Source organism: Limulus polyphemus, unplaced genomic scaffold (assembly GCF_000517525.1).
Source record: "Limulus polyphemus unplaced genomic scaffold, Limulus_polyphemus-2.1.2 Scaffold157, whole genome shotgun sequence".
Classification (NCBI taxonomy): domain Eukaryota; kingdom Metazoa; phylum Arthropoda; class Merostomata; order Xiphosura; family Limulidae; genus Limulus; species Limulus polyphemus.
In genome coordinates this window covers 914,162-931,194 of record NW_013665767.1, presented here as the reverse complement: position 1 = coordinate 931,194, position 17,033 = coordinate 914,162, and the positions used below count along the sequence as shown (strand labels likewise).

Sequence of the window (17,033 nt, the reverse complement as noted above, 5' to 3'; positions counted from 1 at the left end):
TCATTATGTGTTACCAGCGTCACGTGACTTCCGCTGTCGTAACAGTATACAAGTAGTTTGAGAAGTTACTGTAAGCTGGGTTAACACAATGACTATTGAAGTTAGAGATTTGCATTATCCTAAGTAGGTTTACACAATAATGCATGTTGTTTGTTAACTTAGAAATGCAAAGCACGAAAAGCTTTGAAATATTGCCTAATTACTTCTACTCAGTGAATCTTGTGAGATTCTTTTTTCTACATCAACAATTCGTTTTAAACAAAGCTTTCGATGCATGAAGATTTTCTTGTTTCGATCTACGAGATGATTCAGCTGCGATGTAGCATTTAGTTTGTTCTGCACTCAGTGGAATTCTTTTGATTTGTGTGATTTTCATTTGTTGTTCAGTTGCAATGTACAACTTAATTCAAACCAAATTATCACAGTTCGAGGTTTTTCTGATGTCATGTACAGTCTTGGATTATTATTTGTATAGTTCATTCAATATGGAGGCATAAATGTTTCCTGCTAATCTATCTATCTGTCTATGTTTGTTTGTCTGCTCTTATTTATGCTTTCTTTGGTCTTACTAAGCAAATCAGTGAAAATAACTGGATTTTTACAGTCACCATAATCTTGTGGAATAATTAGTGTACACAGTAACCACATAATTTAAAAATCACGTGAAATGTGACAAACACGTTACCAGAAAGCTGTTAATCTGTATTCAATACGCGAGTTTAACAATACTACAGGCAATTAGAACTATTCAATTAGAAATTATACGGAAGATATGATTGACTTATTATCTACAAACACACACACGAAAAAACAACAACAACAACGATGAATAGATCTTCAGCTTTACGGGATGAGATCAGTAGCTGAATATTAACACTTTATGTTTGTTGTATAACACTATCCAATATGTTTATCAGTACGATAGTGTATATAAATATAAACACTTTATGTTTGTTGTATAACACTATCCTATATGTTTATCAGTACGATAGTGTATATAAATATTAACACTTCATGTTTGTTGTATAACACTATCCTATATGTTTATCAGTACGATACTGTATATAAATATTAACACTTCATGTTTGTTGTATTACACTATCCTATATGTTTATCAGTACGATAGTGTATATAAATATTAACACTTTATGTTTGTTGTATTACACTATCCTATATGTTTATCAGTACGATACTGTATATAAATATTAACACTTTATGTTTGTTGTATTACACTATCCTATATGTTTATCAGTACGATACTGTATATAAGTATTAACACTTTATGTTTGATGTATAACACTACCCTATATGTTTATAAGTACGATACTGTAAATAAATATTAACACTTTATTTTTGTTGTATAACACTATCCTATATGTTTATCAGTATAAGTACGATACTATTAGGCGATGGAATTTTATAGGATGAAAAAGCAGGTGCTAGGTTTTACAATTTCTGGAGATTTTGTTGGTGATTGTAGTGTATTTTGTTAAAAATACACTAGATGAAATTTAAAGATAGTATGTTTGTTATTATGCGCAGAGCTGCACTCTGTACTTTGAAAAACTCAGGGTCGAACACCGATATTTAGCGTTCTAAGCCTTCCAACTTAAGGTAGAACCACCGTAAACATTATTGTTGTATTCAGTTTGTAACTTTTAGACCTGGCACTTACTTTTCATCCATTAAAATTTGATCGCCTGAAAAACACTTTCTGGTAGATTTCTGTAATTAAATCATAAAGATTTATTAATAATACCTCACTTATAAACGTACTGTTACGTCACGTGACGTAAGTAACACGTCATGAACTTCTAGAAGGATCCTGTCCCTTCCTGAAGTCTCGAGAGGCTACTAGATATGCGGTAGTCTTGTATATATAAGCCTCCAAGAACTGACGGCAACAATGTGTACTTGACAGTTGAGTCGAGCACGTGAGACGTGCGTTGTGAATTATGGCCTTTGTTATAGCGCAACTGTGGAAATTAAGTGTATAGCAAAGTTGTATTCAGAAAAAATAAACCAGTTTTATTTAAGAAAGGACTTGTATCGCTAAAGTTTCTTCGGAAAGAAATTATACGGAAAATTAACTAACGACCTGAGACGTAACAATATGTATACATGGTCTAATAAAGCATTTTTGTTTTACGGAACACGTATTACCAAATGGACTATATTTTGAACAAATTATACTAAAGCAAGGATGTAACAGAGAGAACAATCTAATGGCGCCTGACTGTGGGCCGTATTTCTTTCGCCAAACACTTGTAAATTACCCATTAGTGTTTTTTCTAGAAATTTTTGCTTGTTATTAATTTAACAATGATCTATATAACACTATTTAGTAATACGAAATTGTACAACTTTCCAATCTTACCACGCGCCCGTAACAGTGTAAGTGAAATTTATAGATGTAAAACTAAAAGAAAACAAGATTCGGCTGAAATTAACACAAGTTTTTTAAGGCAATATTTCATTGCACAAATCAATACTCGTCTTTTAAGTGCCTGTGATTTGATGTTGTTTAGAACAAAAGCTACTTAAAATAAGTCACTATGATTTTCAGTTTTTATTTAAATCTTATTTGTATAAACAAACTTAACACGCACTCCATTTTAACTCGTTATGAAATAAATCGGACATATTTTACACTATTTACGTAAGCCTAAATTAAATGCCGTAATTCATTCAAGCTAGTCAAAATTCATATACTTCAGCTGTCATGTTTATAGCAGGAAATTAAAGTTTTGTGGAAATCTCTCTACACATAATAAATCATTTCTTCAAAAAATGAAATGGTAACCAGAATCCAAGGCTTAAAATCAAACTTGGTTTAAAATTTCACTATAAATTCTCTTTCCTTAATTTTTCTTTTTTAGTCTACTGCGTTTTTTTTGTGTGATCTGTGTTATGTACTCAGGTGAAAAATTATACTTTCATGGAGCCTTCATAATAAGTAATCTTAAAAAATATCAACACAAAATGCATTACTAAAAATATCTTTTTTTTTTAATTTTATGATTTACAAATTCTTTATGTAAATTGCACAGTTAAACATTTATATTCAATTAAATTTCACTTTTAAACTGAAATGTTTCTTGAGTTTGTAACTATAAACTTGTAACTTGTTTTGAATTATTTGTATAACTGAAATTATATAATAATTTGTTACTTCACTGTTACCATTAGTCTGGTCTGAAATATATTCAACTTATGTTATTTCTTATTGTATTGGAAGTATGATGATTGATTACAAAGCATATTTACTAACATGTTTATTTTTTGATACAATTCTGATTTTGCTTTGGAGGTTAACTTCTCAAAGATACAAGATTTGTACATTAATTCACCAAATAATTACACTACACTAAAGAATAAAACAACAAATATTACCACAAGCCAATGTAAATCCTTGTGAATATCCTGTACACCAAAATTTGGAAATGTTTAGTTGACAATAAATAATATACCTATTCCTTATTTTTTTAAAAAGGGCTTGTTCTTTGTCTAAACATAGCCAATTTAGTTTGTAAGGTAAATGTGCACAAATCCTTAATACTCTAGATATATATTTGGCATTTGTTTTTCTATGAAGTAAGAAAAATGTTTAAGAAAAATTAATTTCCCCATTTTATTTCAGCAAAACTACTTCTGGATTAAAATTTTTTTGTATTACCTCCAAAATACAATTTAACTATTTCATATGACTTTGTAGTAATTTAATTACCTTTAATTTAAAATACATTATTAGAAGTATTTCAATTAAACCATGAAATCCAAACTTAAGAACTGCTCTAAGATTTTTGGCTACATACTGTACAACTACTTTGGTTCATAAAATCAACCAACTTTTTATCAGAAATAAAAATTTCAATAACAATTACTGGTATCTTTAAACCAAATTTTCAAGTACAACAAATATTGATAACTTTATGTTATAAAAATTAACAATTTGAAGCTTGTTTATTGTATACTACACAAACACTTAAAATTTGCAATATATTTTTAATTAAATGTAGATCTTTGTGATACAAAAAATCTTTTATTTAAGAAAGACATTTTTTTCTTTAACTTCCATATTAGCATGAAAAATTACAGTATAAAAATTTAGTGCTACAATGTACTCTTTTTTTTTTTTTTACAAAAATTATGTTACATCTTACATTGATAAATTGTAGTCCATCAATTAAGGTTACATTTTTGATGTATAATCTTTACTCAACCTGTACAAGACCTGATACCCACCATCTAGTGAATAATGAACTTTATCTGTTTACTTTTTCTTTCCATAAAATTTGCTGTTTAATAAGTACAATAAAAGGTTCACATTCACTCTTGCCCTTTCAAACATTTCCATAATGGCAATACCTTGATACTGAAACTGAAGAAGTTCTTGAATGTCAACATCTACCTTTTCCATCTGAACACCCATAAATTTAGCACTCACTGTAAACACCCCTGTGTCCTGTGCTGGAGCAATTTCAAAAGAAACATTTTTCAGCTGAACTGAGTCAAGGTCTGTGATTTCTACCAAAATACCCTTTTCATGTAACTTTGCCCCATTATATTTAAGAGATGTTTTATTTCTTAACTCTTTTTCTTCACTCTTTTGTTTGCCTCCAAGTCCAGGTATAGCTCCTCTTTGATGTAGCTTCTTGCGTCCTGAAGTCAAATTGGAAAGACAAGTTTTGATGTACTGGTTGTAATAGTCTAGTTTCTCTTCATTAAAAGATGTTTTTAGGTCCAGCTGCTTCTGAATATTACGTAGCCTCAAAAGTTCTTGCTTTCGGTGCTGTCTGTATTGTCTAGAACTGTAAATATCCTTAGCAATGCTGTTTAGGATTTCCTGGTAATCATTTTTGCTTGAAACATAGCCTGCTAGCTCTAAACGATAAAGGTTCTTAATGAGGGAACTTCGAAAATCTTCAAAAGAAGAATACTTTTTATAGCCAGAAGTAGATGATTTGTTAAGGTTTACTGAAACATTAAGTTCAGAAACTTGCTTTTGCCTCTGAGTAAACTGAATTTCATCATTCTGGGAAATTGGACAATGAAGCATTTCAGTAAGACTTGAATGCTGGAACTGGTGCTGAAGCAACTCAATCATCATTTGCTTGGTTTTTATAAACAACTGGTCTGTATCAACAGTATCTTCTCCCAAAATCTGAAATTTACTTGAAAGAGTCAAACAAATTTCTGTTTGAGCTACATGAGCAACAGCTGTTGGTTCGATATCTTCACCAACAAGAGTTTGTATAGTTGGTGGTTTACCTACATCCTCCAATAGCTCATGTAGCATGTCTGTTGGATTTGGAGCAATTTGTTCTTCAAATTCTACCAGTAATTGATGAGTATCACATAGTTCCTGGACACTTAAATATATAGTAGGCTGAGTTAGCATTGTAGCTTCAGAATACCAGTCCATGTTAAAGAATTCTTCAGGTTCTTCAACAGTGCATGCTTGGCGAAAGAAGTTTTTGAAATTCTCATGACACCGTTTAAGAAAAGGATTAAGACACATCAAATGAGCAGTATCATGTCCAAAGCCCTTTCCTAATGATGCAAATTGCAATACCTTGGCAATTGATCCCAAATTACGACGCTGTTCATTGGTGAGGTTTTGGTCCGGACCAATGTCAATGATATCAAAAGCATCAGGTGCTACAATGGCAGAGTTGATATATCTGTAGTACAGCAAATTTCCAACAACTTTCAGAATATCTTTCTCAGCCGTATCAGGAAATTTCTCAATCAAACAATTGTAAAGAACTTTTGCAATGTATAACATTCCATATGGAATTTTGTCCAAAGACTGTACAATGGTATTACAAAAAGTTAGAGCCTTCTCTTGCAGGTTTTTAATAGCTTTATCAAACCTCTTTTGAACCTCTTCATGACTAAGAGCTTCTTCCTGGCTTACATCATATGGTAATGTACTTTGTTGACCAGTTTGTGTTTCATATTCATTAATCCACATCTTGTACACTTCAATGGGATTGGTGTTGATATGTAGTGTTTTGTCATTAATAACTTCTTTAACCAATGGTTCAAGCAACTCACGCAAACAACTTTGACCACGACCGTTTCTGTTAAAACCCACCACCATACGAATGACTAAAGGGTTTCCAGTAACAATGTCCATTGGACTGTCTAATTTTGAGTGTATTTCCTCCTCTAAAGCTGTGCGAAATAAATGTAACAAAAGATAATCCTCTCGAGGTGTAGAACCAAAGTTGTATAATGTTAGTATAACAGATTCCACAAATTTAGTTGTTCGACTTGGTGACATTGCAAATATCAGTTTAGCCAAGTAATTAGGTTCTGTTTGAAGAGCATAAAACAGGTGCTGGTAGGCAACCAGTCGAGACCTACTTTCTTTGGACAATGCTTTTAAGCCCTTTCCAGTATCAATCCATGGTCCTTCCCATCCTTGTGATCCATTGCCCCTTTTCCCTTGTTTTAGTTTTTTACCTTGACTGATTACTTCCTGTAATGTGATTCTGTTACGAACTAATAATCCTATCTTTAAATCCATTTCATTAACTTCATTTTCAAGTTCATTATTTCTACGAATTGTCTGAACAACTTGGCCACGGATCTCTTGAAATTCCACTTCCTCAGCATAGTCACTTTCATTTACATTTAGCATGTGCACAAACTTTTTGATGATGTGCAGTGGTGGATTAAGAGAGTGAATAAGTTCCTTGAAATCTCTTTTAGTTTTGTAAGCTCGCCAAAATGTCTGTATTTTTTTAACAGAATCTTCATGATTTTTGAAATGTTCTTTTGTTTTGATATACCTTCTTCGAGCAAGCCACATACGCACACAAGCCTGGATTTTTACGAGGGCTGGTAAGATTCTTTTTATTTCTTGTGCATGCATAAGAATGATTTGCCTCTTTAAATTCTGCCTCCACCAGCGTTGAATCTGTACAATTTTGTTTTCATTAGCACGATAATATTCCATCTTTCTTAAAAGTTGTTGTCGAACAAGGAACCCTCGAACATGAGCTTGTAAACAAGTGATTAAATGTTCCACAGATGTAAATAATGCTTGACGATCATGTTCAGAGTTAATAACAGACACTACTTTCACAATATCAGATTTTGTTAAATAGCTGCACAATGGTTTATAGGACCTGGGCCTTATCCAACCGGACTCAAAAGTTTTCATATTGAAATAATAAAAATTTCCACTTCTGACTTGATATTCCAGCCAAGCATTGTCTTCATCATCACAAGCATTATTTGACTTTTTAACACTTGCCTCTTTTTTTCTTTTTAATTTTTGAAATTGCTTCATATATTCCTTAGAACACTGGCTAAAAACTGATGGAATACCAACATACTGATTTTGAAGAGCATCTTGTAGTTCATCCAAATTTTCATTTTCAACTGCCAGATTAACAGCTGCTATAGCAATGCAAGAGAGGTTGGCATCTGCAGCTAATTGATTAGCTTCATTTACTTTATGCTGTATCTCATCTAATCCCAGCTCAAGAGACTTTTGATTTGTAGCAATCTTTTCTTGCTGACACGTAAAAAGTAATTGTAAATAGAGTGTGGCAAGAGTAGGTTCTACACAAAGAATTGAAGCAGCAGGGTTAAGCAGTGACTCTAAAGTAGCCTTTTCATTTTTTGTTTTTACTGAATGATTGATTTTCCTAAGAGATTCTACTTGTACAAACTCTAATTCCACTTGTGTGTTTACTTCATCTATGCATTCTTGAATCTCTAAATGTGTTAAGAAGTTATTTTGATAGATTCTGAACTTTTCTTCTTTTGCTCGAACAAGTGATTTGTAGTAAAATCTGCTATACCTAGCATCTAATGAGGAAATGTGTGCATTTTGTTTTTCCAGCATTGCATACATTTCTTCTGGATCACCCTTCTTTAATGCCAAGTTAATCATACCAATGGCTGACAAAATTTTTACACCTCCCTTTATCTCTTCATAGACAAGATCTTTTCCATTCTCTTGAAGAATTGGTAAAAACTCCTCTTGGTATAAAGTAGCCGCCTCTTCTATAATTGGCCCTAGTTTAGCATTTGGGTTTTTAAGAGCAGCTACAGTCATAAAAGGATCTTGCAATCTGATTGCAGAATTAATTTCTTTTACAGCTTCATCAATTTTTAACTGATTGGAAGCTTCCACATTAGCAATTTTTATGGCATTTTGAATATCATCCTGGTTTAAAATGTAATTATTATTATTACTTTCATGCCTGTTCTTCTCTTCTGTTAAAGCCTTCAGATACCAGGATACGTTCAGTTGACTGAAATCTTTTAAATTTAACCCAAGATAAGAATTAGTTAAAGCTTTTAACAAAGCCTTTTCATCCTCTTGTATAAGAGCATCATCAACTAATTCTAGTGAAACAAGTTTGTTCACATCCAACACACAATTCTGGATTTCATCTTTTGTCAAATACTCATCATAAACATCTGGAATGTAGTCGAGATCTAAGGATCTATTATGCGCTTCTTCCATTTTTAGTTTTTTTGCTTCATAAAGAGTAGCTTGATATCTCTCTGATGTTTCACTAATAATGCCACATAAACTAACCACTGGATTTTCCATCACTTCAAGTGTTTTTGTTGGATTTTCCAAATCAATTGCATTGTTAATAGCTATGACAGCAGCATGCAAGGCAGCAGCATCAACTGGTAACTCATTTGCAAGAATTCCACCAATTTTTCCAAAAGCTGGCATTTGAATTCCATATTTTTCAAGTTCTCTTCTGATAGCATCAATTTCTTCAAAAGTGAATTGTAATTTTCCATACAAGTCTTGAATTTGAGGGGCTTTACCCAGCTTGAACAAATACAAACTTAGTGCATGGAGACAGTAAATTACTTTTGGCATATTTTTTTTGTCATAAACATCAAAGGTATCTGGATAAAAGAAAACTGGCATATCAATTTTTTTCATTGCATTTAACCAATGATTGATATTATCAGTATGTCGAAAATGCAATCCACGGTCTTGATAACACTTCTGATCAAAGTCGTATATTTTCTTTATTGGCACAGTCTCAGGAGCAATGAAATGAGCTAGTTTGGCTAAATAAACACCATTTCTCAGAGACTCTTCCAATTCTGTAGGTGGTGGTAGATCTTCCTTGATACAAGCTTGAATCCACACTCTCGCTTCCTCCAAATGGCACAAATACTGATATGCGATGTTTTCTTGTCGAATCTCGTCCATTTCTTCAGCTGATACACGATCATTCTCGAGGGTTCTGAAACGCGTTTGAGAAGCCATACTGTTTGGCTTACTTCACTAGCTTCTTTTTCAACAGAAGTACCTAAAATCCTGTACACTTCCGTTAAAAACAACTACATTTCAAACTAAGGAACCGACAACGGAACTGGTGGTTAAACCTTTTCTAGCTGATAACGATTTTCAAATTTCGCACTATCCAGCGCCCTCTGAAGTAGGTAAAGAAAGTGATTAAAAAAAAGTGCTACCAATTAATAATGCCTCGTTTTAATTTCAATCTGAAATTGCATTACGGAGCCTAGGTATTTGTTTTAAGTATTTGCAACAAAACTTTGAAGGACACTCTTTAATCCTTCAGGTTAGTAACACTATAAAAAAAGGTTAAATTGGTTGGAACTGAAACTAAATTATATTTTACTTTCTTCGAACTGAAGAAAGATTAAAGATACTTAATTTTAGCAATGTAAGTATTTATTTCTTTGGCCTATATTTTTAGACCAAATATTACTATTTTGAAAGAGATATAAAAGTATCACGTTGGACCAATGTCGCTGTTTGACTCTACAGAAATAATATGGAAGGATTTTGAAGTTAATGAAACCCAAAATCGTTACAGTATAGGGTTGATGAATAAAGATGAATTAAATCGATAAATCAACGATGATTTACAACTTAACCAGGTAAGCTTCTGAGTGACTTATTAAATGACATTATACTTAATGATTAAATTTTATGATATATATAAACATAACATGATGCTAACTTATAATCGATTTGGTGATACAGCACTTCAATTTTATTTTATTTTTACGTGCTTTGAGAGCAGTCTTGTTTACTTTAAGATTTAAATGGTAATTGTGTAGATATAGAGGGTACTGCGTGGTTGAAATATTATTATACACTGTTCTTTTTTTGAAACATCTAAGAGGCTAAATAAAATGTTAAAAATATAACAAGCCTAATACTAATATCTTATAACAATTGCAATTAATTATAATCATGCTTCGCCAGAAAGGCGTTCAAACAATAACAACTTTTGTTGTAACAAATAACTTATATAAACAGTGTTCCGACTACTACTGTATTTTAGCAGGCCTGATGAGCTTTGGATTGAGCTAAATGCGTCGTCGGGAATGGATATGACGTATGTAGTGAGGTTAAAATAGTATTATTGTACGCTTTTCTAATTCTTGAAAAATTCTAAAGAATTGAATAAACAACGTAATGTTAAAAAATATAATAAACCTAACACTAATGTCTTATGATGGTTATGATTAATTATAATTATAATTTCTGTTTAAAGTGAGATTGTTGACTTAGTTTCTTACAGTTTATGACTGTAATCACAGAATCTTTTATAGCAGTTCACCCACTGCTAAATACATTTGCGCCTTTGTTTTTTAAGCAGTTGAACTCGAAGAGACTGCAAGAAGGCCAAACAAATAACCACTATTTTGTTTAGGATATTTTCAGGTATTAAATAAAACACATAATTGGTAAATAGTAGCTTTAACGGTGGCCGTGATGTGTATACTTTGTAAATAATCTAATTACTCAGTTTTTCATTTGAAATTTTCCATTTTTGGTTACAGTAAATTTCTTTAAGTATCTTATATGTTTACGGAATATGAAGTCAATTCTATTTATTAATTCCTTAAGCAGTTTTACTTTGTTGTTAAGAGCACAGAGCTACTCAGTGCACATACCAGAATAACTGACAAATTCCGAAAAAATACTATATTAGAATAAGTAGAAAACGTATGGTATACACATGGGCTGCAAGGGAGCCTTGAAACTTTATAAATGTAGTGAGTGTTGGTATAATATGCCTAAAGTAAAGACGTAATGTGAGATTACCTCGCCTAGAGCCAATTGCATAAACTTTATCATGAAAGTAAAAATATCGATTCAATTTTAAACTTAAATCGTTTCTTAATTAAGCTATTTTCTGTTATATCACCAATGTTTTTAATAAGAAATAAATCTCTTTAATCAACGGAGGCTCTAAATTAAGAAATCAACAAATATTTTTTTCAGTTTTGTTGTCTATACATTTCATTTCATACTTTCTGTACATAGACTAACAACATTATTAGGTTATACTTTTGTTGCTAAGAGACATGACATAAAAGCCATTGTTGGAACGCAGTTACCAAACTCACTGGATTTTCTATATATATATTAGAAATTGTTAATTTAACTGATTTTTACCAATTAGTATATGAATACGCCATGAATGCATTTCATGAAGCCCCCCCCCCCCTCCCCAGTGGCACATGACGAATGTAGTGAGGTTAAAATAGTATTATTGTACGCTCTTCTAATACATCAACTTTTATACAAGGCGTACACCCGTGGTGTGCTGAACACATATAGCACATCGTGTAGCTTTGTGCTTAAGTTCAAACAAACAAACATTTCATGAATTATCGTAATTATTTTATGATGACTGACAGTCAGAGCGCTCGACTTGCAGCCTGTGAATCTTGATATCAAAAGCCGATGCCGTACATGCTCACACTTTCACCAATGAGGGCGTTATAATGTGATGTAAGTCCCATTATTCGTTCGTAAAGAGTAGCCTCAAGAATTGGCAGTGGGTACTGTCGAACAAATTTGTTGTTGATGTTCTAGTTGAAATTTTGCAGTTTTGAGGCTTGTCCAATAGTTGCAAATCCATCTAGTCTATGTTAAGTGTCAGTCAAATATTACTTTCAATATCCAAGAGTAGTTTGGATTAAAAATAAAATACCTAAAAACCATACCAACTAAAAAAATATTTAAAATGACACAATAATAAGAGAGTTTACCAGCTCCCATCACAAGGAGTATAAGGATATTTTGTGTCTGTATGTGTTGATGGTGTATTTTAAGTCCCCAAGTTAATTCACATTTCGAATCAGTTGTTAGATCATAGTCATAGAAAAATCTTTTCGATGCATGATACATTGACTCGGATGGAGGAAACATTGTTTGTGATCAAATGGACACGATTTGTGATTTCTAGCACAATACCACAACGTTTACACAAAGGAGACTTACCACAAGTCCCAAAGTTAAGGAAGGTGGAATTCAATCTGAAAGTTTCAAGACAAAGACGATTGTGAATGATAATAAGCCTTTTGTTAGGGATGAGAAACGTTTTTTTAGGAGGAGAAGGAAGAATGCCAAAGGAAAACCGTCCCGTAGGGGAAGAAGCATATTTCAAATTATGTGAGTGAATTATTTGGGAGAACGTTAAATAATAATCAATAATTTGGTATTTAATTTTGCAAGTGTTATGATATGTGATGCTTAATAAACTCTGCCATACAAGACACCTAAAGTTTTCTTTACGAGACAATCAACACATTTATTTACAATAATTTTGGAACCCAAATAGAGGTTGTTTTGCTGCTGTGGCATAGTCATGTACGAAATTTTGGTTAGGCCTGAATTTACGATGGACGGGCTAGGGGCCGTACAAATAGCGGTAAGTTACAATGACCATCAAGCAGGTTTTAGATTGGTTTGGCATGGGTGCCAAGTGGGCAGGCTATGGTCTGTCCGTGACCATGCCACTGCCGTGCAGCCAAGTTGACCCAGTTGAAAAAGCATAAGGCGTCTTTCCCAAATTAAATTAGGACGAATGTATGTATAAAAGGATGCTAAGGTTTGAAAACACGAAGGAAATCAGTGAAATCAACTTAATCAAATCACCTTTTTTTTTCAACGTAAATCTTTTTATCTAGAGCAAAGGTAGACTGCCAATTAATATAATCGATTTCATTATAAGTATGTAATGCCAAAGTTTGAACGAACAGTTTGGTTTAATTTTAATGCTTATGTTAAGTTTAACAGTTTAAAAGCGAGGTAGCTGATAAAACTAGAAACGTTGGGCTTTAAAAAAAGCACCCGAGAGGCACAACGGTAAATCTGCGGACTTATACTGCTAGAAACCAGGTTTCGATATCCGTGGTGAGCAGAGCACAGATAGCCCTTTGTGTAGCTTTGTGCTTAATCACAAACAACAACAATTAAAAAAAAATAGTTATTTTAAATATTACATCTCTCCTAAACTTTTAATTCATAAAAACTGTGATTTACCGCTTCGGCAATCTGAGAAGCCTAAATACGCTGCTTATTTACCTGAGTTTGTATATGCATCTTTGATTTTGTATCATCATCGAAAAGTTTAAATAATGAATATATTATTTCATTCCCACAGAAGAGATTCAAAGATCAATTAGTTTTAATCAATATGCAACACACGCAAAATTTTAAGTGAAATTCAATAATTCTAGATAATATTTGTTCGCATGACTCATATCTAACATTTTTACATTCTTTATTTGTAAATAGAAATAATTTTCTTGTATAAACCTAATATTTTAATTCAGTTTTGTTCTTCTCCCCGTTACGACATTAATCACAACTAGTTCACAACTTAAAAAAAACATGCACATTAGGGATACCCGTGGTGAAAGGGTTAACTCAGGTCAATACTCTCCAATCATCTTAAAAGTTATTGTATTACATAAACTATATTCTACATTATATAACTGGAATACGCTTTTGCTTTTCTAGCGTAATCAAGGCAGACCTACAATCTACATCTGGCTCTGGTACTTCCACCTAGATACTGCAGCCTACAATAGTAGCGTATTGTACAGAATCAACTAAATATAAGTCTACACACCCTCATCAGAAGCACATCACCAACAAACTTGTCAATTTTATTGCTGGTATACTGCAACCCTTCTCATTGGTGGAGTCAAAAGATTTTCAAGATCTAATGGCAGCTATGGATTCTCGATATATTCTTCTCAGTTGCACGCATCTGTACGCAATGTTGATCGAGAACGGGTTTGATGAAGTCCAACGAAAAGTTATCTCTATACGGTAACTTGTACCCAACATCAATGTCAATGTGAATATCTGGAGTATCAGAAAAATGCGCAGCTTTTTTGGAGTCACTGGTCATTTTATACTTGACTAGAAAATGCAAACAGTCATGCTGAGATGTCAGCGTTTCAAGGAGCATCACACATCTGATAACATTGCAGCTCAGTATGATGAAATAATAAATCTCTTTAATACCCAACAACATGGTGTCATATGTGACATCTGATTACGGATCCAACAATATCAAGGCTTTCTGCTTGCCTGGATTTGAACCGCAAACACTAACTAGACAAAAGATGGTGATAACTCATCTACAGATTGTGACTCAGATGTAGTTTTGGATGAAACTAATTCAGCAGACAATTTATCCCAATTTATTCCCAAACTTGACCCCTGCTTTTCCTACACGCTATACCTTGTGATCAGGGATGGCATGAAAAAAGCTGGACCACTACAGAAAATAAATTCCAAAGCATCAGCCATCGTGTCCTTCATTCGAAAATTAACGCAAGTAACTGATCTAGTTGAGGGAGAGGCCAGAGTTCAGTCAGTAACACCAACACGACGGAACTCAGAAATTAAGATGATTAAGTCTTTATTGAAAATTCCTTAGACGTTTGACAATCTAGATTATGGCATATCGAAACTTACTTTTCATGATCGAACTGCGCTTGCAGATTTCATGAAAACACTGACACATTTTGAAGAGGTAGCAGATTTCACACAGGGTTAGAACATTGTTACCTCCAGTTATGTAGCGCCCTGTGTTTATGAGATTGACAGTATGCAGTCCAGATATAGTTTCAATCTTGTCTCTGCACTGAAGAAATCTGTTCACGCCCGGCTGACTCAGTATGAGCAACGAAGTGTCTTCTACTTGGCTGCAGCATTGGATCCCAGGTTTAAACTTGACTGGTGTTTCATTAGACCTACGGTCTATTAATTCAATCGAATGCTCCTGCAACAAAAAGTGAAGAAATTTTACTCAACAAATAATCATACAACCATGGAACGTGAAGAGGACTGTAAATTGCAAAAGAAGTAAGCTCTTTAGTTTATTTGCTGCCTCCAAGAAACCAGCCACCTCATCTTCAGAGGATACAGTGGTCAACACCTACCTCGATGGTCCTTGCATTCCTGAAGAAAACAACCTTCTAGATTATATTATTGGAAGATTCCATAAAAATTCTCCTGCCCTATCTCTACTAGCCAAACGCTACCTGAATGTTCCAACAACCTCTGCCCCCATTGAGGGTATGTTCAGCATTGGAGGCAAAACCTTCAGACCTAATCGCTATCATTTCACTGACAAGACATTTGAGAGACTGGTGTTCATAAAGAACAATAGACATTTATAATAAGTCTCCTTAAAAAATATATTTTTGTTCTGAAACTTTGTTATTGCATTTCGAAAAATAAAAGTATTGAAATGTTATTATTTGTTCCGATTGATGAATGAAGGGAGTTTCCGATGAAGGGCTTGATTTAAACAGTCTAGTTGCTGACTATAGATCTCTGCATTGACAGTTCGCTGTGGATAGGGGAGTTCGAAATGAATTACTCCTTTGATGTCCCACCAAATACAAAGCACCACTTTCTGCAGATGGAGTTCAGGTTTTGGGGTCGGAAGTGGTTTTGTCTAGGACTGAGCCATTGTTTGTGGCGTTTAATATTTGCATAGATAATTAATTTTTCATCACCGGTGACAATTCTGTCCAAAAATGGTTCACGCGCATTACGCGCCAGAAGAGATGAAGCAACGTTTACGCATTGGAAACGATGATCATCGGAGAGTTCGTGAGGCACCCAAACAACTTCTTTAAGGAGTTTCCCATATTCCTTAGATGTTCACGTACTGTTTCATGAGAGACATGCAATTTCAGGGCCATTTCACGAGTGTGTTGCCTTGGGTTTGACTCAACAATCGTCTTCAGAGCATCAATATCAATTCCAACATGTTGGCCCCTGCCATCACAAGTGGCAATAACTTTTTTGTCATGTTGAAAATCAAGTTTTAGAGACAAGTCTAGACTATACTCTATAGCCCCGGATGCCATGACTACAAGGTTATTGTTCTTTAGAAACACATTACTATTACTAGTAATAGGCCTAGGTCTTTCTTTTTTTTTAATTCTAACTTCATGCTTTTACTTTAGTTTCTCCAATTTCCAATTCTGATGCTGGTTAAATCAGTAAATGACAATACAGTAAAGTCAGTCTGATATTGATAAGTACTGCTTCAAAAACCTTAAACATGTTTATGTATTTTTTAAAAACAACTGGCTGCATTTGATTTACAAAACAAAATAAATACATGATGATGATGAAAACAACTCAGTCAAGTCGAAATTGAATACCGTGACACCTTTTTACAACACTTTAATAAAAATTCAGTACGTCATATTATGCTTTTATTTTTACAATTTATTACGATTAAAACAGCTGGAATGAGTATAAATAGAGATACGATTAATCCTACTTTCACCTCACCTCCTACACCAAAGTCATAATTCTCTCTCTCTCTCCCGATCGGGATTTAGGTCTTTTACGACCTGGTAAGGTCAGGTTCTAGTAGACCTCTTCCTCCCTACTGTGCTGTTATTATATTTTCTATCTTCCTGGGTTTGGGTTGGCTGGTTTGATTTTTGGATTCTATTACCACTTTGCTTTTCAGGGCCATGTCCGTTTTATGTTTTCAAGTTGTATATATGTGTGTAGCCTTATGTTTGCTTGGTATATAAGTTCTGTGATGTCCGTGGTAGTAAGAGTAATTGTGCTATCTGTGGTAATATTGGTAGTAGTTGTTCTAGCGCTATTTTCATGATTAGTGTAATGCAATCCTCTTGGTTTTGGGGTTATTATATTTTTCCAGGAATTTGTAAAATATTGTTACGACATCAAGGTCATGTGATTAGTATCACGCCAC

At 33.5% G+C, this 17,033-nt stretch overlaps 1 protein-coding gene across 1 annotated transcript; it reads right to left on the bottom strand.

Moving 5' to 3' along the window:
• Positions 1-4,098: 4,098 nt before the first annotated feature.
• LOC106476628 (ras GTPase-activating-like protein IQGAP1) lies at positions 4,099-9,370 on the bottom strand. The gene has a single exon (XM_013937275.2). The coding sequence runs from the start codon at positions 9,263-9,265 to the stop codon at positions 4,274-4,276; it is 4,992 nt and encodes a 1,663-aa protein (XP_013792729.1). The 5' UTR covers positions 9,266-9,370; the 3' UTR covers positions 4,099-4,273.
• Between the last annotated feature and the right edge of the window lie 7,663 nt (positions 9,371-17,033).

Bases quoted from the DNA above. Each gene is read 5' to 3' on its own strand.
- LOC106476628 (XM_013937275.2), bottom strand. From the start codon at position 9,265: ATGGCTTCTCAAACGCGTTTCAGAACCCTCGAGAATGATCGTGTATCA.